The 23,412-nt window shown below is 44.9% G+C and overlaps 1 protein-coding gene, 2 non-coding genes and 1 pseudogene across 3 annotated transcripts in view; 3 read left to right on the forward strand and 1 right to left on the reverse strand.

The window, feature by feature from the left end:
- The window catches only part of LOC108247814, a 22,694-nt pseudogene extending 7,621 nt beyond the window's left edge, over window positions 1-15,073 (reverse strand).
- A 401-nt stretch (window positions 15,074-15,474) lies between these two features.
- trnat-ugu lies at window positions 15,475-15,547 on the forward strand. Its single transcript has one exon. It is a non-coding gene; the product is annotated as a tRNA-Thr (tRNA).
- Window positions 15,548-16,104: 557 nt separating this feature from the next.
- trnak-uuu lies at window positions 16,105-16,177 on the forward strand. The gene has a single exon. It is a non-coding gene; the product is annotated as a tRNA-Lys (tRNA).
- A 2,276-nt stretch (window positions 16,178-18,453) lies between these two features.
- LOC108247815 (ribosomal protein S6 kinase beta-2-like) overlaps window positions 18,454-23,412 on the forward strand; it is a 15,884-nt gene continuing 10,925 nt past the window's right edge. Inside the window, exons 1-6 of the mRNA XM_017436184.3 lie at window positions 18,454-18,655; window positions 21,109-21,163; window positions 21,433-21,470; window positions 21,549-21,663; window positions 22,475-22,543; window positions 22,695-22,842. Coding sequence (XP_017291673.1) covers window positions 21,110-21,163; window positions 21,433-21,470; window positions 21,549-21,663; window positions 22,475-22,543; window positions 22,695-22,842 — 424 coding nt within the window. The 5' untranslated portion in view covers window positions 18,454-18,655; window position 21,109. The remainder of the gene's footprint in view (window positions 18,656-21,108; window positions 21,164-21,432; window positions 21,471-21,548; window positions 21,664-22,474; window positions 22,544-22,694; window positions 22,843-23,412) is intronic.

Here is a 23,412-nt window from a genome sequence, read left to right on the forward strand (position 1 = left end):
CCTGTCCCTCTGTGTCTCCTGTCCCTACGTGTCTCTCCTGTCCCTACATGTCTCTCCTGTCCCTACGTGTCTCTCGTGTCCCTACGTGTCTCTCGTGTCCCTACGTGTCTCACCTGTCCCTACATGTTCTCCTGTCCCTACGTGTCTCACCTGTCCCTAAGTGTCTCACCTGTCCCTCTGTGTCTCCTGTCCCTACGTGTCTCTCCTGTCCCTACATGTCTCACCTCTCCCTACGTGTCTCACCTGTCCCTCTGTGTCTCCTGTCCCTACATGTCTCTTATGTCCCTACGCATCTCACCCGTCCCTATGAGTCTCCTGTCCCTCTGTGTCTCACCTGTCCCTACGTGTCTCACCTGTCCCTACGTTTCTCACCTGTCCCTACGTGTCTCACATGTCCTTACGTGTCTCACCTGTCCCTACGTGTCTCACATGTCCTTACGTGTCTCACATGTCCCTAAGCGTCTCACCTGTCCCTACGTGTCTCACCTGTCCCTACGTTTCTCACCTGTCCTTACGTGTCTCACCTGTCCCTAAGCGTCTCACCTGTCCCTACGTGTCTCACCTGTCCCTCTGTGTCTCACCTGTCTCTACACAGTAACAGAGTTTTGTTGTTTAAAGTAACATTTATTCCTCCAGCTGTATTTAAAATCCCACCTTTAACAGATTTATTTCCAGTTATTCCCATAAAACCAGTTGATTCTCGTGGATCGTTTCCCTGACTTCTGCGGTTTTAAACACTGATAATTTCTGTTAATCTGCAGGTTTGTTCCTGGACAGACTCGTCTCTGTGTGCGGTGACGGCGCCCCCTGCAGGCCACAAACTGCAACCTGTTGCAGAACAAGCAGGTGTCGCCACATTTCCTCTCTTTATCCGCGATGAAGTCAGAACTGGAGGATTTCTGCTGCCTCCCCCACACATTCTTCAGCCCGTGTCCTCTTCGGATCGCCAATATTTACTTCTGCAGAGTGTGTGAGAGCGAGGGACAATGTGTGTGTCGCCTCCCTCCTCCTCTGCGGTTGGCCTGATTTCTCGCACCACATTGTGATCAATCCTTGACAGTTTGCTGACTCGTTCCTTTGTCTCACGGGCTCCCCTCCCCGTCCCGTCTGTGCCCCAGCCCTCGTCTCGGGCGCCGTCTGAGTGTGAGGTCGTCTACGTGCACACGTATGCATCTATACATGCCCTCCCATCAGGCCTGCGGGGGTGGCGAGCAGAACCACCAAATTATTCAGAATCCATTCCCCCCGTCGCTTTTCTCCTTCGTTCTGTTTACACCGTGTTGGTAAAATACAGCCCTCAAATGAAAACAAATGGTTCCCGATGTTCTCGATCTCATCATGCAGAGTGGCTCCCGCCTCTGATGATAAATATTAGAAATCCGCTGACCTTCATGTCTAACGTGAACTTCAGGAGGTTTGAATATAAACGTTGGGGCAGATGCCGAGGTGGGGACAAAGCCGACCAAGGAGGACACGATGTGTGCAACCAAATACACGCTCTGTGCACGCACACACACACACACACACAGAGCACACATGGTCACAGAAACACTCAGAATCAGGAGAATTCACTGAGACTGAAACAGAAAGAGTCTCTAACAGAGACGGTCCACAGAGACGCACCTGAAGGAAACTGAATTCATCACCTTTTAGTTTAATATTCTGCAACAATCATCATTAAAGAGTTTCCTTTTTCTACACCTGTCCTCGTTTTATGAACTCAAAGAGGCGACAGCCGTCAGAAAACCCCCTCCATCCTTCAGAAATACTTTAATCTTTACCAAATGGGACACTTTGGTCTAAAACAGCACCAAACTTTAGAAATCTGAGCAACAAAGACAAACCCAGCTCGTGAAAATTATTGAGCTCATGTTTGTCCAGTGACAGAATGGAGAGAATATAAAGAAGGTCTGAGAGGAGAGGGGGAAGGAGAACCAAGAACCCAGAGGAAAACGAGCAGAGGCCCAGCATTGTGCTGCTAATGTGGCCCAGGCTTGGCTGATCCAACAAAGGTTACTGTGGAGACCAACAATGGGGCTCCGAGGGGCCCCGGGTGCTGAGAGGAGCCAGGAGGGGAGGGGGCCCACCAGAAAAATAAGCTACGTTTCAAAACATCCAACTCAACTTTCAGCTGGAAAACTATCTGCAGGAATGCTGCCTAAACTAAAACCATCACTTCCTGTTCAGTGTTTTCAGACGTCTCCAGAAGCAGCTGATTAAAATCAGAAACAGTTACAGCTGCTGCTAGAAACAGCAGCAGAGGACAGGAACCAGCGCCAAAGATTCAACTTCAACCCCTAAAAACTGGTCCTACAGGAGGAAAAAGTTCTGATGGACCAGAACAGAGAACGGTGTTCGTCAGAGGTCAGAGGTCAGGGGTCTCAGCAGTGACCCTGAACACGATGAAACAGGTACAGATGGAGTTTAATTCAATAAAGAATTAAAGGAGAGATGCATGTTGCCCACCGGCCTTCATGCTGAAGATCTGCAGATTGTAGCTGTTTTTAGAACGATCTCATGGCCTCGTGTTCAGAATAAGAACCAGTCTCAGCTACTACCACACCCAACCAACAGCTGGAACAGTGTTCCCGTCAGAATTCCTCTGAAGGTTCACATAAAAACCAACGGATGGTTAAAGCAGCCACATCTAAACCAACTTCAAGCTGTTTTCTTGTTGATGACCAGCCGAACCAGCTGGAGACACGGCTGTCCTTCGTCCCTCAGAAACATGTCACAACGCTAACGTCTCCAGAACTTCTTGTCCCAGCGTGCACGACTTGTTTGGACTTGAACGAGGAGCGTGTGAGTGTTTGTGTTCAGTTTGTGCAGATCTAATAAACGTGTTGTTGCAGCGAACGGTAAACTGTCCAGCAGGAGACGAAGACAAACCGTCTTCAAACCCTGAATAAATGTGGGCGTGTTTCTCCCTCACTCACCCGGAGGCGATCAGCGCTCTGGACTGAGCCATGGCGATCCTCTGCAGCGCCGGCCGGCTCAGCCCGGCCAGGCTCGACCGCTGCGGCAACGGGGCGTGGCACACCGTCGCTGCCGCCGTCGGCGCGCGCTGCGGCTTCATCACCATCGGCGACGGGGACGGAGTTTGGGAGGGACGGAGGGAGGCTGAGGCGGCGGGAGAGACGGGGGAGGCGGTCTGTTGGAAGCTGCCGTGATGCCCATGGAGGAGGTGCCGGCGGTGAGGGCGGCGAGCGACTGGGCGAAGAGCTGAGCGTTTCGTCTGGGCGAGGCGGTGTTTTTGGTGATGGCGAGGCCGTGCGGCAGCGTCTGGTAGTAGCTGGGGTTCTGCAGCTGACCCCGGCCCAGCGTGGCAGATTTCGACGGACTCAGAGGTTTGGAGGTGAGGACTGCAGAGTTCTTGGGTCGCTGCATGGTTAACGAGCGGCGACCCAGAGTCTGTATCCCTCCTCCCGCTCCTCCAGCTCCTCCCATACCGGTCTTCACACTCAGGACCAGCATGCACTGCTGGCAGGAACAGGGCTGGCCCAGACCAGGAACCGGTAAACTTCCATTAGAGCTGACAGAACTTCCAACTCCCATGCTGGCCCCCGAAACCCCAACGCCGAGCAGGGCTCCTGTCAGCCCCCCGCCTCCTCCCACGCCTCCTCCTTTAGGAAGAGGGAGCGGGCCGGACACCAGCGGGTAGGTGAGGTCTGCACGCCGCTGGATCCTGCGACACCTCTGGCTCTGTCTGTTCACCTGCACAAACAAACAAACAAACAAACAAACAAACAAACAAACAAACAAACAGTCAGGATGTAAAACTGAAGCTTGATAAAAGATTTATGGATGCAGTTAAAAGCAGGAAAAATATATTTTTCTGTGATTGTTGCAGAGCTCCACAAGGCATTAAGTTTGTTTCATTAAAAACAGAAGAACTGACAAATAAATAAAGAAAATGATTATTCTGCCATACATTGTGAGCGTTCTGCCTCCTGAAAAACAAACAAACCCGAACTGAGCAGCTCTACTGAAAGGAACCATCTTTATTTGAAGAAGCTACAGGTTTAAAAACTTCATCGTATTTTTGAGACAAACAGGCTGTGTTACATCCCACTCCTAACCTCTCCATCTTTAGTAGCCTAACAGACACTTCCTGCTTTCCTAATATTTCTGTTTCCATCTCACTGATTAGAGCTGACAGGAAACAGCTGTGGCGTCGCAGCTGCAGGGCGAACCAACTGTTATCACAACAAAACGCACAAAATGAATCAAGCCAACTTCTCTGAAAGTCCGATGCCGAGTTCGAACCCTCAGGAAGTCGAGAACAAACCTGCGTCATGTTCTTGAAGTCGATGAGGTAGCAGAAGCCGAGCGGCGTCAGGTCCAGGCAGGTCTGCTGGCGGCTGTGGGCGCTCTCGATGGCGATGGCCACCTCCATGTCGTACGGCGTCCACGTGCCGGCGTCGTTCTCCCACTCCCACTGCCAGCCCTGACCCGGGGCCGAGGCGGGGTCATAGAAGCTCCTCCGAACTGGACGGATGGTTCCTGACGCACAGAAGGCAAAAAAAAAGTTAATTTCTTCATATTTGTTTAAAAGTTCAGAGTTCTCCATCAAATGATGAAGATATAAAAACACTTGAAGCTGTTTCTATAAAATATAAACTAACGTGGATTTTGGAACTCCTGAAAAGTTCTACAGAAGAAACATCCTGAACTCAGCTGGTTCTGTGCTAAAACAGCCGAAGTTTCTGCTGCTTCCTGTGTTCGTGTAACGGAGGTGAAGGTTTCTGACTTTGTGCTGAACAACGACAGGAAGTGAAGTGATTGTTCTGACGCCCTGCAGGCGGGCGACAAGCAGCTCTGATGATCAATAAAACCTCTGAAGGACAAACGAAGTCATGGATGTTTTCTGTCAGGCTTCTCTTCCAGCTGCGACCTCGCCGCCTTCCGGCCGCCGCGGTGTGACTCCTGAACGGGCCGAGGCGGCGAGGCGCAGGGCGGCCTCCATCTTTGATTCATGAACGGTCAGAGAGTGATTTCATGGATTTATTCTTTAACAGTCTGACAGAAACTAGCCTTTCTTCAAGGAATGCATATCACCCGCCATCCTATGAGCCGGAGATGACCCTCAGCTGCTACCACACTGAGTTTAAGCTCTTTATGAGTCTGCAGAAGTTAATTAGTTGTGGCAGCCATCTTGAATCTGTGAGTTCAGTCATTTAAGTTTTTTTAAAGACTCAAACTTAAAACCTGTGTTACAACAACAACAAAAACAAAGCAGTTTCAGGGGCAGATCAACCTGATTCTTCAGTGAAGAAAACCACGTTTCCTCCTGACAGGACTGCTGCATGATGGGACTTTTAGTTTTATTACAATATTAAAATTAACTCTTTGGGAATCATCTTGTTGGTGTTAAATACAATCAAACTGTGCTGTTTCGGTATTTGTTTAAATAATTCAGCTAAAGAAACGTGAACTAACTGTATATTTGTCACACGTTGGTTCATCCCTTGAGTTTTGCAGCCATTTTTATGGCCGAAGGTTTCATATTTCAGAGTTAGCTGGTTTAAACAAAAAGCATTCAATGATTGGACTGAAAATCAGTGTAAAAAACATCCAAAGGTCAAATAAAAACTGTAAAAGTCCTCAGAAACACTGAACCAGGAATTCTTCAGGCTGTCCTTCCCTTCAGGTACGTTCTGATACAGGAATTCAAACTGAAAACTGTAAAAACTTTCAAGTATCTGTTTATGTGTAAAAAGATTAAATTAAAACAGAGCTTTTTTGTACTAATTCTGAATAATTAACTTGATTTATTTTGTCTCTGGTGAAGCGAGGATATGGGCAGCAGAAAAGCTTCGTCCGCGGTGATGAAACCGCTCCGACAGGCCCGAGCCGCACACAGATGCTCTTTCATATCCTCCTTTATGTCCATAAGAAAAGGAATAATGTGCGGCTTCATTGATCCCCGCAGGGATTTTCTCCGTGTGATTGAATCCAAGAGCAGCCTGTTGGGAATGGGAGTATCTGTGTGTCGGACTGAAGCTAACCGGGCCAAGGTCTTCCTCACAAAGAGAGGCTGTTTCAAACTGACGGGTTGGATGGGAACTGTAAGGACTGTAGGAATGCAGGATTTCTACACTGAAGATAAGAAAATGACAACAAGGAGGTTTAGTTTTGGGAATAAAGGCTTAAAAGGAAGTTTGACAGTTAAATGAAACAAACTGAAGTCAGGAGGTTCTAACCTGGTCTGCTCAGGTACAGGACCAGGATCCTGTGCTTCCAACAGCAGAACCTTTGGTGTTGGCCTCCAGGAGGTTCTGGTAAATCAGGACCCGACCCAGACTGGGCTCTGCTCGAGTGGAGGAACGTTTCGACTCCGTTCGATCATTAAAATCCTAAAATCTTGTTTAATAAAACTGATTTATTCTGCAGTGAAGAGCAAAATGTTTCATTTCTTTCAGGTCTGACAGGATCTGTTTGATTCTGGACCCGTCGGACCCGATCAGGACTGATCCAATCATCCCACGCCTGGTTAATATGAAGTTCACGAAGAAAGTGGAGAACACTACGAGTCCTGAAGCAGGTGGAGAAAGAGTCCAACCATCTGGTCCTTATTGTTATTGTTCTCTGCAGCACCCACCCACACACACACACGCACGCACATGCGCACACACACACACACGCGCGGCTGCAGGCTGACCAGCAGGCGAACACATGTTGGGGTCAGCCTTCACGCTCGGAGGGAACAGCGTTCTTTCTCTCCTCCTGAAATCCTCGACACCAGCGACTCGTGGGAAAATTCATCCTCCTGGATGATCCGGATCCTCCGGAGCTGAGGGGTTTTTCACAGCCCTGACTGAACCTGCAGCTAAAACTAGTACTGAAAACAACTCCCAGCAGCCCTCAGACCTCCTAATGAACCTGCAGAGCATCATGAGAGCATGAAGACGACTTCAGACTCTGTTCTGATCCATCTCGGCCTCTTATTTCTCTCCCACTTCAAAAACTAAAACCCTTTCTGACATTAAAGCACATTGCTTGACTTTTCCATTCATCATCTTCAAACGGCCCGCGTGCCCTCGAGCAACAGAGCGCCGGGGAACCGTCGGCAGGAAGGACTGAACCAAGCCACAGGAGAAGGTCTGGAGACCGAGCCAGACACAGGAGTAAGAAGTGAAAGTGAGATAAAGGCTGAAACAGCAAACAGAAAGTCTCAGATGATGAAGCTGTGAAGGCAGGAGGAGGAAGAGGAAGCGAGTCCAGATGGAAGAGAGTGAGATGAGCTCACAGATTATCTGAAAGGTCAAAGTGACTCGGAGCAACGCCGCCGTCTTCACTACGTTTCCTTCGTTCAGTTGGTCTTTATTCTCTTCAGCTTCCTGCTGCATCTCTTCCTCTCTGCTTGGTTTGTTTCCTGGGTTTGACCCGTTCTCTCTCTGTGATTCATCTCTCACTACAGGAACAGGAACTCCTAAAACCAGCTCCAATCAGAAACACACTTCAGGTTTTTTGAGTTTTAGTCTTTTTTTGGTCGTTTTCTAAGACCTGCTGAGCCGATCCACTCAAAGAACGACAAGCTTCCCTCCTTCCTGTCAGTCTGTTTAATCTCTGGACCACTGAAGCTGAGCGACAGACTCACAGAACACAAAGTCTACAGCTGATCCACCTTTGGAGTCAGCCCAGTTCAAGATGGCTGCCACAGCTAACAGACCTTACCCAACACAAAAACAGCCAAAGCTTGGTCAGGTTTACAGATACTGAGCTAAGATACGGTGTGGTAGTAGCTGAGAGTCCAGTGTGTCAGATCCGAGTCTGAAGCTCCGCCCTGAAAGGTGGCGGGCGATATGCATTCCTCCGAGGACCGCGAGGCGTTTAACTTAACGTGTTTGATTTCTCCTCCTCCTCCTCCTCATGACTCCCTGAGTTTCATCACGAGTCCTCAGCCCCGGGTGTGTGTGTGTGTGTGTCAGAAACGCTGTGAATCATCTGGTTCCAGTCTCTTGTTATCAGTAATAAAAAGGTGATCATCAGAGCAACACTGAGACAAACATCTTTAGGTTCGTGTTGGTGCTTCGTGTACCCTACATCAGAGGTCCACCGGGCCGTGGACCGGTACCGGGCCGTGAAGCTGCTCTACATGACGGCTGGTTGTGTGTGAAAAGCCCACTGAGGCCCCCAGAACCCAGAACCCGTAACCCGACACACAAGTTTAACCACAACAAGCCAGAGGAGAAGCTGTCCGGCTTCCTGTTTGCCTCCAAAACCCAAAACAGATGGAAAACAAGAAAACTGGATCCATCAGGCGTTCGGCTGCCATTTTAATCCCAACACAGGCCTTGAATCTCCTTCGTCCTCCTCTTCACCTCTGAACGGGTGAAACTCTTCCTCCTCCGCCTCCCTGTCTCCACAGAGTCTCACCTTGAAAGGGTCCGTTCCCCCCGAGGTTTGAGTTCAGGCTCAGTTTTCAGCTCCACAGAGAGGAGGAGGAGGAGGAGGAAGGGGCGATCAGGTGAAAACAATCCACGTCTGAAACCATCTGAACTTTTTATAACAGAGTTCATTTCTCAGCTTCCAGGTGAAAAACAGGCAGCAGCTAAAAGCTTCAGGAGGTCCAGAACCGAACTGATCCGAACCAGAACTTTTTACAACCCGCCTGAAACGCTGAGTCAGCATTCACACTTTCTGTTTAAAGTTTCTTTTAAATTAAACTACTTCTGTAGAAGTTGTGCTCCTTTAACCAACAACTCAACCAGGGATGGTCTGCTGTGACTTTAACATTTTTAACTTTTATACTTTATTTTATTTACAAAGAATCCTCAGAAATACACTCAGACCGGATCAGTTCCTCCTCTGACATCTACTCCAGCATGCTTGCTCTGGTTTGTTTTATTAACTATAATTTTAGCTTGAACTACAGTTTTAATCATCCTAAAGGTTTTTTAAGCTTTTAGCTGCAGTTTTTTCTCAGGGTTAGAACAACTTACTGTTTTATAACCTTTAGAAACAACAACAAACAGGTGAAGATAAACTGCATAAATGATCCACGCCTGAAAAACCAAGTTTTAATTGAAGCTTACTGAGGACCGTCCTAAACCTGAACAAAGGGAACAAACTACATCAGAAAATAAATCCTCACTGTCAGAAAAAACACCTCAGACACTTTAGGACGGTCTTCAGATCCGTGCAGCTTTTATTTTATTTTAAATCAGAGCCTCTACCGTTTCTCTTCCAGCCCTGAAATCCTGGTTTGTTGTTCATGTAAACAAAGTTAGTTGAAATGTTTGGTGCCCCTCCCGTCTCACTTTGTTGTTGCCATTATCACACACACACCCGGCCGTCTCTGGGGAGCGCCCCCCCGTCCCCACCCTCCACGGTGACCCCAACGCCCCGGGGCTTTGTGGGGGTCTGGGAATGTTCCTCCTTCAGCAGGACCAGCTGGAGCCACGAAGCCACGGATAAAAAGATGCTGAAACTTTCAACGAGTCCTAAAACTGGTGAAGGTGAGCTGGAATGAAGCGTACAAAAACAAAACCATGGATTTCTTTTAGTGTCGGACTCTGCTGAGTTTAGGTCTGAAGATCTGACAGATTTATCACTTCAGTTCTCTTTGTTTCCCTGTTCCATCTGCTGCTGCTAAAGAAAAGACTCGTCTGTCAATCAGCTGCAGGACTAACGGCAGGTGCTTCACTTTTAGGAATTAAAACATGAAAAAGTTAAATGTTCTGTAAAGTCAGCAGTCAGCTCCTGACTCATACTGAAGAACCAGGGATTTAACAAAATGATAAAAGTAGGCTGGTACTCCCTGTGGTACTCCCTGTGGTACTCCCTGTGGTACTCTCTGTGGTACTCCCTGTGGTACTCTCTGTGGTACTCTCTGTGGTACTCTCTGTGGTACTCTGTACCTTTAACCCTTCATCCGTACTGTACCCTCCCTGTATTCAACGTATCGCCACGTTCATCAACCTGTCGGCCGAATCTGAACTACATGTCCCTCAGGACATCAGCTGTAAACAGGAAGTCATGACTCGCTCACGCTGCTTCTGATTGGGTCAGATTCAGGGAATCAGGCGACCATGACTCATGAGGAACGATGATTGGTTAAAAGTCAACGACAAGGAACCAATCAGAGTCCCGGCTGGGCGAGTGGCGGGAATCAGAGGCCTGTAATACGGCAGAGAGGAGGATGGTTACTGGAAGGAAACCGTAAATCTGTCTCAAACAAGACCTTGAGTACACGAAGCTCCGCCTCCTTTTGGGGGAAACAAGCCCTCCATTTTGACCGGCGGTGACTGAAACTCTGAACATCTGATGTGTTGGCTGAAAAAACTGCTTCAGCATTCCTTCGAAGCTGTTATGACCCTCCCAACAAACCCATCAACACTGCCTCCCCTGCCCAACATGAAGCCGAAGTCAGATCCCCCGGCAGGACTTCGGCCGTTCCAGAGCTGGGGGAGGTGTTTGGAGAACTCGAGGGAGCGAAACAAAGAAGGAGGATGACGAACGTGAACTCTGTGCTCATTAGGCCATGAAACGTGCCGTTCTTTGCAGAGAACCGAGGTTCCTCTGTTTCCCTTTGTGTCAGGAGGCTGCAGCTGCTGCGTGTCGATGTGTAAGAGACGAAAAATGCAGCAGCGACGGCCACGTCCAGCTGCTTCAGCTCATCAAACTGCCGGAGCTCGGCTGTTAGTCTCCGTATCACTTTTCACCCGGTCACAAGTCTGAACACATGACCTCCGTCGTTTAAAACACTCAGCTTGAAGGAACTCCACGCAGTTCCACTGCCTTATTGTTCCTGTTGAAGCTCAGTTTGTTCCCAGTGATGGATCCGTTTTTGGTTTTTAATTTTAGATGTAATCTGAATTATGGAACCCAACCTAAACCCTCAGGACTCAAACTAAGAGCCTCCTAACTCAGATTATTTTGTTTCTGGTTCTGATCTGAACAATGGGCCCAACAGAAACCTTGAAGGAATGCATATCGCCCGCCATCCTGAGTCTGTGGCGTGAGCGACTCTCAGCTACTACCACGCCCGATTCCAGCCCATTTTCTGTAGAACTGACCCAGTTATAACCACTTATGTGAGTTTAAAATCAATCTGCTGTGGCGGCCATCTTGAATCGGGCTGACCCCACAGGTTGATCAGCTGAAGACGTTCATCCAGAGATAATTTAACGAGTTTCATTAAATCCAATCAGCCAACAGTAAAGTTTTCTCTTTAAATCCAGAATGTAAACCCACTGAGGACCAACTCCTTTTTGACTGAGTAAAAAAGGGATTATAATATATTTATTTTATGATTTATTTCAGCTCAGACTGTGAACGGAGCTTTATTTAATGCTTTAGTGTCAGCGCTCCTCTTAAATAGGGGATTTCTTTTTTTGAATTTTGTGGAAAAATAACTTTTTGGCTTCAGCTGATGAAGAGGATGGTTAACAATAAATTATTTATTACAACATGAAGTGCCAAAATCTGTCTGCCTGTCTACACATCTATAGATCTAGATCCATCCATCAGTGGTTCATGAAATATTTTGCTAACAGACAGTGGTGGGTGACCCAAACACAGAGTTAGTTTGGTCCAAATGCTTTCTGTCACCGACTAATTCTTATAAATATATACTGTAAATGTTTCCTACAGTAGCTGTTTGTCATTCTGACAGATCTGAACACGAGACAATGTCCTGTAATGTCACATAATTCATAACAGAGATAAAAACCACACTAAAGCCTTTTTTACAAAACAAGCTGGTCTGAAAGGCGCCTTCTTCCCATCGAGGGACCCGTTTTCCCACGATGTGGAAAACAGAGACAGAATAAAGTAAAGATTCATCAGAAAGTGATGTGTGGATGTGATCTGATGATTCTGGAGTTCACAAGAAACAAGAAATCCAAAAACAGGTTAAGAAGAAAAACACCTGGACTTGTGTTCTGCAGCTGAAGACGTTCCTCTTCTCCTCCGAGGAGCTTTACTGAGACGCTGAGAAAGCTCCTCGGAGGAGAAGCAGGACGTCTTCAGCTGCAGAACACAAGTCCAGATGTTCTTCTTCTGGATTCACCGTGTCCTGAACGCCTGAGAAGCTACAGCAGCAATAATCAAGGAGCTGGTCTGCTGCGTTTGCTGTGATCTGTTAAGGATTAGGTGTTCCCAACACGCCACACGGAGCTGCTGCAGGCAGCCGAACGTTCTCACAGCCAACAAGAACAAAGTTCACAGGAAACACAGGAAACGATTTCATTCTGACAAATAAAGAGCCAAATCAAACACAGAGCTAACGTCAACCTCACATCAGTAAACTCAGCAGCTGTAGCTGTTTGGAGATTTTCATCTAAAGGAGCGGAGTCCAGTCCTGGTCCAGGGTCTGGTCCTGGAGGACCACCATCCTGCAGGGTTTAGATGTTTCTCTGCTCCTCAGCTGGTCTTCAGGTTCTGCAGAAGCCCGTTCATCTCTCATTTATTCAAATCAGGTGTGTCACAGCAGAGAAACATCTAAACCCTGCAGGATGGTGGTCCTCCAGGACCAGGACCGGGACCAGACACCACTGGCTTTAGGTGAAGCGATGCTGGAAAACTCCAAACCAAAACAGAAACAACTGAATCCATATTTACCCTTCAACAGCTGTCAATCAAAACATCTGACAATAAATAAATGATAAATCAGCCCTGATCTGTGAGATGGAAGCTCAGTTTTACTAGGTTGAACTAATAACTGGTTTGTCTCTTTAGTAAAGCCATCAGTGCTGATCAGAGTTTTTATCTGAATCATCTCAGAAAGTCAAACTGTGAAACTAATTCAATCTCCTCGCTCCCATTTCAGACCGAGCCCTGCAGATATGACCCAACGAGCAGCAATAAGAACAGATACCAGCAAATATCTGACACCCAGGCAGGAAAAACACACGCTTGGTGTGTTTTCATGTTCCCAAACTGCTTACTGCCCACATTCGGATCCAAAGAACTCTCATGCTAACATCTGGCTGACTGCTGAGGACAACATCTGGATCCCAGAGCAGACGTTCTTCATTCAGGAGTCCAAACAGAACGTGTTTTCCATCACAGCAGCAGATAAGACCTTAATGTGACAACATCCTGTCCAGAATCCCAACTTTCAGAAGCTGAAATGAGGAACAGCGAGGAGGCGGGGCTTCTTCTTTCCATAACACGTAGCCGTCAGACGCCATTTCTACCAAGAGTGATGTCATCAAGGAAAACGCAACAGCTGAACGTTTAGCAGACAAACAGACACAGACCCATGTTAGAAGAAACCAGGGTCAGCTACTTTCAGCTAGCCTTTAGCTACTTTTAACTAGCCTTTTAGCTTTCAGCTAGTGTCCAGCTTCTTCAGAAAATGTCAGCAATCTTTGAGCTCTCAGCATTTTGCAGGAAAAGCTTATTTCTCTCGCTTGTTAGAAATATTTTAAATAAGAAGCTAACAGGCGAAAAGCACCTTAAAGAGTCGCTGCAGTTAACTGAAGTATATTTCTGTGTCCAACATTAAAAACAGCTGATTCTTCAGCTCCTATGAGACTAAATCCCAGCTTCACCTGCTTCATTTATCAGATATCAACAGATTTGAACCAACTCTCAGAAAAAGGAACAAAGTGAGGTAAGCGAGGAACATCTGAGCAGGATTCCTGCTTTCAGGGACTGATGGCGACCTGGATCCTGCCTCACCTGTGTCCTGTCGAAACTGGTGCATGGACTGGAGGTCTATGATGTAGGGCGAGAGCCTGCTGTCGACCTGGCCGAGGACCACGCTCCCTCCGCGGGGGTCGCTGCTCCGGATGGCCGCCTCTATCTGGTGGGAGACGGTGGGGCTGTAGGGCCGCCACCGGCCGTGCTCGTTCAGCCATTCCCACACCACCACAGCGGAGGCCAGGAGCATGTTGTTACTGGTGGCCCTGGGGAGGAAAGTGAAAAACACAAGGGAGACACTTGTGAGCCCCTGGAAGACGCAGAGAAGCGGGGCTCGTAGTTTTAAAACCCCGCCTGGAAGTCGGAGCAGCGGCTAACCGAGCGGCAGGAAAACACAACAGGCTTTTTATTCCGTTTGCTCAGATTTAATCTAATTCCTCAGAGTTTCTGAATACCTGGTGATGAATTAATAAAAGGCCGACTGGAGCGCGAAGCTAACGCACAAAGCTCGGAGCCTTACATGGAGCCGCGGCGGAGCTAACGCCGGGAGAAGGCGGCGGCACATTCCTCCAGAAAGACCCGAGCTCCTCGCATGGCCGCCGGGGGAAAGAAATCACGGTCCTCGCTCGGCTGAGCTCCTTATTCCGCCGTAACGCGACGTTAAAACATCCGAGGAACGAAGCAGGGAAACGAGGCGGCCTGGTGTTTTTTTTAGCGGCTTTCCGCTCGAACAGCCTCTTTGTCTCCGGAGAGAGTCGTTAAATCTTCGGCCCTTTTTTTTCCTGAAGAGGAAAACCTCCGCGCTGCCGTCAGTCTGTGGATCTTTGTAGGCAGAGATGAGCCAGTCTGGTCAGGGTGTACACAGCAACAACTAGTCCTTTTTTTCCTTTTTTTAACCCTCTCTGCCTCCCAACACGACCGGGGCAGTTTGGGCGTAGCGAACCGAAATGTTTGACAAACTGGTGGCTTGTGGCGGAGCACTCTCCGTAACTCCCCAACCCGTCCGAAAAACAGGTTCGGCTGGTCTGAAAGCCGCCGGGAACACGAGCCCCGGAGTCTCAGCCGTGATCGGAACCGGGAGTTTGTAATCACCTGATGGGAAGATCGCTCACCTGTTGTGGGTCCTGTGCGTCCTCCCGCCCAGTCCGAGACCTCTGGAACAAACTTTAACGAACTCCTTCATGAATTAAATCTACCCTCAGGTTCCACCATGGCTCGGTCTCCCCTCTCTTTCCACCCCACACAAAGAGAAGCACTTCTGCCTTTTACTTCTGTTTAAAAAATGCATCCAAACAGAGAGAAACGGTCTCTCTGGATCACAGGAGGACAAAGGTTGCTATCCTTTCGCGTCCATGTTCGCTTCGTCTCGGATAAACCTCGGTGTGACTCTGGGTACGAGGACAACAGCCGAGACCCCCAACCACCCTTCCAGCTCCTGCCCCTCACCACGCCTAGAAACCCACCCGAGCAGACACAGCGACCTACAAAACCCACGACTTGTTTCGCCTCATTTGCAAAACTTTGACTTTTTGTTGACTAATCTCACAGCCATTAATTGACAGGATCAGTAATTGAATAAAAAAAAAATCCCCATTCTTTTTTAATTGAGTTGATTGCTGCAGCGTTACAATAACGGCTAAAAAGTGATACATTTGCTGCCCCCTGGTGGATGTACGAAGCATATCACACATTTGGGATTTTTAAAATTCGTTTTATAAACGTCTGAATTCTTGTTTTTTTATCCTTTGAATTTTATAAAATACTCAATATTTCTATAAATAAAACAGTTTCTTATTTTACAAAACACTTATAATTAATACTAATGACAACAATAGCGTTGGTAAGGATATATACAACAGTGACGTCATATGGGGCATCACAGGCTCCATAGCTCAGGGGTTAGAGCACTGGTCTTGTAAACCAGGGGTCGCGAGTTCAAATCTCGCTGGGGCCTACGTTACCTTTTCACTTTTGTAGTTAATTTATTACATGCATGTAAAGTTCTATGAGTTAAAACGTGTTCAAAGAGCAGTTTTTACTGTTCTGAAAAGGTATAATCGTTAACTTTGGCAAATTTCTATATAAAGGACACGGTGAAACAATTTAACATCCACGATTTTATTTAGGTAAATATCATTGTTTTTAAAAACCAAAGGCAAAATAATTCGACTTTTAAGACGTAGGTAAAGGTAATTGTCGTTTTTGGAAACTATTATCTATCTCTGAATACTTTAAAAAATATAACCAAATCGTGTTATCCTGAGTGTAACACTAACAGGTAGCTAACTTCTTTAGCTAGCTAGCAAGAAACGTTAGCTTCACGTTAGCGGATTTTGTTCAATTTGTTTTCTTGTTTTATTTTTTTTTAATTCGGTGGTGTGAACAGTAATAACGCAGTGTATATTTACACACAGTAGTAGTAGTTTCAGATAATCATGAAGCAGAACCTAAATGGAGAACAGGCTGTTATTTGACGCTACAAAATGAACAGTGTTTCAGCTATTGGTCAGAGCCCGGATAGCTCAGTCGGTAGAGCATCAGACTTTTAATCTGAGGGTCCAGGGTTCAAGTCCCTGTTCGGGCGAACATTTTTATTTTTTTGCGAGTGTAATTGTATCCACTAACCCCTCAAGACTTCAGAAAATAAAAGGTTACCCTCGTCACTCATTCTTCTCTTTTCCAAACGTTTCAATTTCTGTCCCAACGGACAGCCGTTGCCGTGTCTCGCTCTACCCAATCAGCAGTCGGGCTTTGTTTCGTCTCGCGCCAACTCCAGAAAGCGGGTAGCCAATGATGTGACCAGGTTTGTTCCACTTCCGGTCTTGTAGGAAGTTCTGGTCCCCCCTGCGTCGGGAGCGCACACTGCAGCCAGAGAGTCAGATCCGACCGTCTTCACGGCGCTGCTGAGCCATTTCTCTGTAAAACGATTGTGTTCCTTGTAAAGGTTGTAACTTTCACTTCAGTCGACAGCTCCTGGTGATTAATAAATAAAAATACCTCAAATAAATAACAAATAAACCTGGTCTTGTGTGTTGTTTTTCAATCGCAGAGAGAATCAGTCTATTCCCAACTTCTGTCATGTTCGCTTCTGCCTGACAAACAGTCAGCCACCAAACACTGTTTTCCAACACATCATGTGTATTTATAATTTTTTATTGTTAATATGAAAGGATGAAAGCTAGCTGATAGCAGGACACGAAAAATTAGTCTTTCTAAAAAAAAAAAAGGATAAGTGTAATCCCGTTTTAATGTAAAATATGACACATTATTGGATAAAAGACATTTCTAGTTGCTATTTTTTGGTAGTTAATGTCTGTTTTTGTCTAAAATAATCAGCTCTAGTAAATGTATGAAATACCTTCAAATATTCCTCGATCATTCTGTGATAGATGAGAACATAGTTCCTCTCTTTCTCTTTCCAAATTTTCAAGGATAGTTGTGTATGACAGTAGGATTTATTATTTTATTTTATTGTATTTTGTTTTGTTTATATGGTTTGTATATCCTTCTCTGTCCTTTTACTTTCTGTCGTTTTCTTTTGTATTTATAAAAACCTTTAATTTTCTGTTACATATCTTTGCTGCCATCAGGAATCTGCTCCAGAAATTTGTATCGCACTCATACAGAGTTCTGTACATTACATAACATAATGCATTTTACTTTTTAAATTGATTTTCTTTATAAAGTTAAGTATGAAAAGCATTTAGACTTAATCAGGACTAAGAGAGGTTTGTTTATGTGTGTAAAAAATGATTAAATACTAGGACAGGGCTTCTCATTTAACTTCAGGAATTGAATTTACCAATAATGCTTTTAGGCAATAGTAATAAATAATGTAATTTCTTGTTTTGAATAAACATCTGAGCATCCTTTCAAACCACATGAGGAGGCAGCAGAACCATAAATACATTCAGTTAACCTCTTTCTGTTGACATCTACAGGCCCGTGCTTCCAGGCGTGCAGCCCTGACTCCAGTTAGAACATGGCACTGTGCTTTTGCCTGGAAATGAGTGTTTTGTATTTTATTCCCTCCTTTGAGATGAATCGAGGTATTCTGATTCTTATTGTACATCATGACAGAAAAGTGTCTGAAGTCTGCTGTTATGAGGGATACTTTCCCACAAGAGGACGTTCAGATGAAACAGGAGAAATGGTTTTAGCTGTTGCAGCAGCAATGTGGCTCTCATTTCTTAGTTTTTTATTGTTTTTGTTTTGATTTGATCGTTTATGTGAAGTGTCCTTGGTTCTCACGAAGAACGCTAAATTACTGTTATTAAAAACATTCCACTGGCATGTCCCACTGGGAGGAGACGCCGGGACGGACTCAGAACTTGCTGCAGGGATTATGTTTTCTCTCTGGTCTGTGAACGCCTTCAGATCCCCCAGGAGGAGCTGGAGAGGGTCTCTGGAGGGAGGGAGGTCTGGGTTTCCCTCCTGGACCTGTTGCCTCTGCACCCTGACCATGGATGAGCAGCAGAAGATGGCTGGATGGATGAATTGTTTCAAGATGTGAGTGAGAGCTTCAATCGTTGTTTTTCTCATTCATCATCTCTATGTGTCCCTGTGATGCATTGGAGACCTGTCCAGGGTGTCCCCCGCCTCTCACACAGTGACTGCTGGAGACAGACACCAGCTCCCCAGTCACTCGGAAAGAAGAAGCAAGTAAAGAAAATGGATGGATGGCAAAAATAAATTAATTCATTAAATGAATTCTACAATCTTATTAAAAACAAAAAACAAACAAACAAATAATAAAAAACAACAACCTGAAGAGCCTGTTTGTTAACTGATCAAATAAAAAGTTGTGTTCCTTGCTTTGTTTTTGTTTTCCTTTAGCCCCGCCCCTGTTGATGACGTAGATGCGTAAAAGTTAACCCGTCGTCAGCGCACCGCGCAGCTGCTGACTACTGCTGTTTGATTGACGGGAGCCTAAAAACTGTTTTGTTCTCGGTTAAATAAAGAGCCACGGCAGCCATGGTTCTCTGCGACTAAAAACAGCTTCACCTTTAAAGAGACGGACTGAGAAAACCGAAGATCCGCCGGAAGGAGGCTTCGTTCACAGGTGAAAGCTAGTTAGCATTAGCATGTTTCTGTTTAGCTTCCGACCTGTCAAATTAGCTGTCAGCAGCTAGCAGCTCTGTTAGCTTCTTTCTGACTGACTTTATCAGAGTTTCTGTGGTGTTAACTTGTTTTAACAGCCACATATTACTAACTAATGGAAGATTAATAAACCTGATGTCGATGTGAAGCTGAAGTTGATTCTGTTTGTTCATCTGATCCAAAACTCTGAAATATAAAACGGTATCAACACAGAAGGAGACTATTATCTGTGTTTTTGTTTATTATTTAGCTCTAATAATAACTTTAAGCTTTGTTGGAGACCATTTCACTGATTTCTGTGTCTAGATCAGATTAAACAGTCCAAAAAAATAAGAGAAAATTCTTCCTAAAATTGTGAAATTAAATCTAGATTTTCTTACAGAAGTAAAAGATTCTTTAAAATACAGTTTGGGATTTGGTAAAACTTTACCTGAAACTGTAAAATTTAATAAAAAGGACATTTGACATTTTTTGTCAGAGATCTTTGAAATGGATAAATAAAACAACAGAAATAAAACTTTTAAAATATGTGAAATGTTGAATAGATTATCACAGATTGTAGTCTGTTTAAAACCCAGTTTGTGATTTGTTAACTCTTTTTCTGATGTTGAAATTTAAAGTAAATATTTGGCCTGAATGAAGCTTGAATTGGATCATCTGATGGGTCAAGGTGAACATTAACTGTAATGCCTAAAACAGTCTACATTTTCTGTGATTAGTTAATAGAAGTTAAATAAATTAAACTGAAGGAATATCAGGTTTATCTCACAGATATTTTAGATTCTTTCGCTCCTTTTTTTATTAGACATGAATTTCAGGAACCGTTCATCTCCTAGTTTTTGGTTTGTCGCATTTTCTTTTGTCTTCCACTTGTTCTGTTTAGTTTTTAATCAGATATAATAAAACGTGTGTCGCCAACTTTTCATCTAATGCTGTTTTGTGTTGATGAAGCTGTTACAGATTCAAGGAAAGAAACGGGAACTCATTGTTCCTTGTGACAGGCTGCTGTGTGTCAGCACAACTCTGACTCATCCATTCATCCACTCATCCATTCAGTCAGACAGAAACAAAAGAAGGATTTCTCTGAAAAAGGTCAGGTTCTGGATGGAAACAGAAGTTTAAATAAAACCTTTTTAAAGTCTTCAGAAAGCCTGAAGAACTGTTGATCAACTCCTCCTTAAAAGACAACATCTGGCTCCTCAGAAGCTAAATTTAAAGGCTGCTGAAGACTTTTGCACAGTACTGTGTGTACTTTTAGAACAGGCTGAGCAGCCATGAGGACTCGGGCGTGGCCCCTATCATCAGCAGACCTGCTGTGAAGCTGGAAAGACCAGCGTTTGGTCTTGACCCGTTTGACTCTGACTTCCTGCTCTTTGTTTTGTGTTTCTGACCCGTCTGCCGTGGCCTCGGAGCAACGAGCTCCACCTGAACCAGAACCACAACCACCTGAATGTCTGAACGCAGTCGTGTAAAAATCAGTCACCGTCAGGCTGCGATCTCAGGTTTCCACTCTGGAGTTTTTGGTTTTTTAAAGAAGATGGCAGATGTTTTGTGGTCCAGATGTTGGAAATAAAGCTTTTCTGATTTTACAAACACACTGAAGCTCATAATGTGACAAAGTTTTATGCATCATGGACTAGTTTCATATAAAATCCCTTTCCCCACGGATTAGTGGAAGAAAAGAAGTTCTCCAGTGAAGCTTCGGTACGGTTAGCTTGTAGGTTTGTTAGTACATGAAAAATAACTGTCAAGTTCAGGAAATAGATCATTTTTCAAAATAAAATACCCTGCAGAACATACCGCCCATTCCTAATTTTATTATTAAAAATGTTGGCATATTTATAATTGTTCCACATCAAGAAAGAGGAAATGTTCAGCAGTTTTTACAGATGTTAATAACAGGAACTGTAGAGTGAAAGAAAAGGTATCATTCCTTGAAGAAACGCGTATTTCTCGCCAACTTGTGTGGCAAAGTTTTAAACTAAGATCTGATGCCATCTGTTAGTCCTCGAAGTATGTGATGGGAATGACTCTCAGCTACTACCACACCAAGTTTTAGAGTTGTAGCCATTTTCTTTGTTTGCTACATGAGGCCCAGTTTTTACGGTGGTGAGCAATAATGAAATTAATAACATGTTTATATATTTTTAGTTGCACCAAGTTTAATCAAAATGCGGATGCTTTGAAGTAATTCTGTTAAGGAAGTGTTTATGGATAAAGCAACACATGGGAGTCATAAAATGATTCTTGTTCTTAAACATAAAAGCTAAAAGGTTTTTTTTAGTTAAAGTTGGTTTCAGGATCACGTCTCCACACCTGCTGTTTCTGTCTGAATAAACCAGAACAGGCTTCAGGTGTAATCTTCTCCTCAGAGAGGCGTTCAGGGACTAAATGTTTGTCCTGTTTGGGTTTCAGGATGGCGGGGGTGTTTGACATCGACTTGGAGACGGAGGACGGCAGCGACACTGAGGTTTGGAGTTTAATTCCTTCCTTTATCTGTGATTTTCTGCAGGACACCAGCTCTCATCCACAACAACAAACATCCTAAAAACAAAATGAACGAGTGATTAAAAATTACTCAGGATACTGTCATTAAAAACAAGCCTAACACTAAAGTTTACCCTCTGATCATAAAGTTCCTGCATCTTATTTAACTCTAATATTTGCGTCGTTACATTTTAAAATCGGACGTGTTTTGATCTCATCTCCCTCCTGGATTTAACTCTTCGCTCTCTGCAGGATGACGCCTGCGAGCTCACCGTGGCCGAACCTGAGAAGTAAGTTAAATCTACAGTTAGACTGAAGAACGGAGCGTGGACGTGTCATTATTTTACACCTGCTTGTTTTGCTGCCAGCATGCAGACGGAGGAGGTGGAGCTGACCAGTGAAAGTGTCAACAGAGACAGCGAGCGGGTCGGACCCGACTGCTTTGAGCTTCTTACTGTTTTGGGTAAAGGAGCCTATGGCAAGGTGAGCGTGTGACGTGCACACTGGGTAATAACTGTTTGCTAATTTTTAACTGCTGACCTTTTTGTTTTAGGTGAAATTTGTACCTTCCCTTGTTTTCTTCTCAGAAACTTCTTTTTCTCACATTGAATTCAAAAGTAGCCTCTTCTAATTATTATTATTTCCTTCCAAGCAGCCTGACGTTCCTGTAATCTCTTAAAGTGGTCAAACAACAGTTCTCCAGACTTTCTGAAGGTCTGTTAAAGTTTTTCTTTGGACTTTGACTCATTTTTCACTCAGCTTCAGTGCAGAACCTGACTGTTCTTTAACTGAACCTTTACACGGTTCGATGAGTGGAAAACAACCAGATAATTCAGAAAAGGTTGGAGCTGAAAACTCGGCATATTTAGATTAATGAGCGGTTTGTTTAGAAGAAGGGGAAAAAAGTTGTTTCAGTCCTAAAAATCGACCTCCGCTCGTGAAATGCCCATCGCCTGCTGCCTCGTATGCCAGATTTGAAGATTTGTTACTGCTCAGAGGATGTGTCTGGGATGACTCTCAGCTACTTCCACACCTAAAGAAATGAAGGGGAAACATGTTTTTGTAACAGGTTGCTGGTAACAAAGAACCTAAACATCCAATTTCAAAATTCAAGACCTGAAACTGAATAAAAAAAGCAGCCAGGTCCAAAAACGCCTTCAGCTCCTCAGAAAGTCTGCAGGATGAGTGCTGCAGACCTCAGAGATGACAGGAAAGTCCTGCTGCTTTAAAAGAAAATATCAACAAAATTAGGAACGAATCAAGACTTTTGACTTTAATGTTTTTATTCTGGAAGGTGTTCCAGGTGAGGAAGGTTCAAGGAGCCCAGGCAGGGAAAATATTTGCCATGAAGGTTCTGAAGAAGGTACGGTGATCTAGCTGTCAGCTGATTGGCTCCTCTCCATCCTCTGTCTGCTTCTGACATCCCCTCCTTCCATTTCTTTAGTCTTATTCAGTTTCCTCCATCATCGTTTCCCCATCTTTGCCTCTTTAAACACCTTATTTGTCTCTTACAGGCTAAAATTGTGTGCAATGCTAAAGACACGGCCCACACCCGAGCAGAGCGGGAGATCCTGGAGAAAGTGAGGCACCCGTTCATCGTGGACCTGCTGTACGCCTTCCAGACCGGAGGAAAGCTCTACCTCATCCTGGAGTGCCTGAGTGGTGAGCCGGGTTAAAGATGGATGACAGGAAGCAGATCAGGAGACGAGTGTTTGTTAGGATGGAAAACTGGAAAAAAACGAGAACTACAAACATCTGGGGTTTCTGTGAAAATGCAGAAAACTGAAGGACTTTGATGAAATTAGTTGAAAAAGGTGAAAATGGGTTGAATAAAATCTGGACTCTTAATGTTTAAAAAGGAAGAAGAGACAAAAGCAGCAGAAGGACGGACAGAAAAAACAGGAAACTAAAAGCATACAGAGACAAAAAAGGACCTTTATGGAGACAAAAGGAAGCATAAGGAGACATGAAAAAGTCAAAAAGAAAAAAAAAACATTAAGAGACAAAAGATGCATAAGGAGATAAATGGAGGAAGTACGATGAAGGATTTAAATAACTCTTAATCAGACCCTCCAGGATTTCGCGATGTTACGATCGCAACTATTAACGCAAAATCAAGCAAACCCCGCAAAATCACAACTTTCCCTCAACTTTAACCCAATATTTATTGTTTCTAAAGTGATTCGCCACCGTTTCTGCGGTCTAGTCTCTTCTTTGTGGGTTTGTGTAGCG

This window comes from Kryptolebias marmoratus, linkage group LG3, assembly GCF_001649575.2.
Source record: "Kryptolebias marmoratus isolate JLee-2015 linkage group LG3, ASM164957v2, whole genome shotgun sequence".
Taxonomy (NCBI): domain Eukaryota; kingdom Metazoa; phylum Chordata; class Actinopteri; order Cyprinodontiformes; family Rivulidae; genus Kryptolebias; species Kryptolebias marmoratus.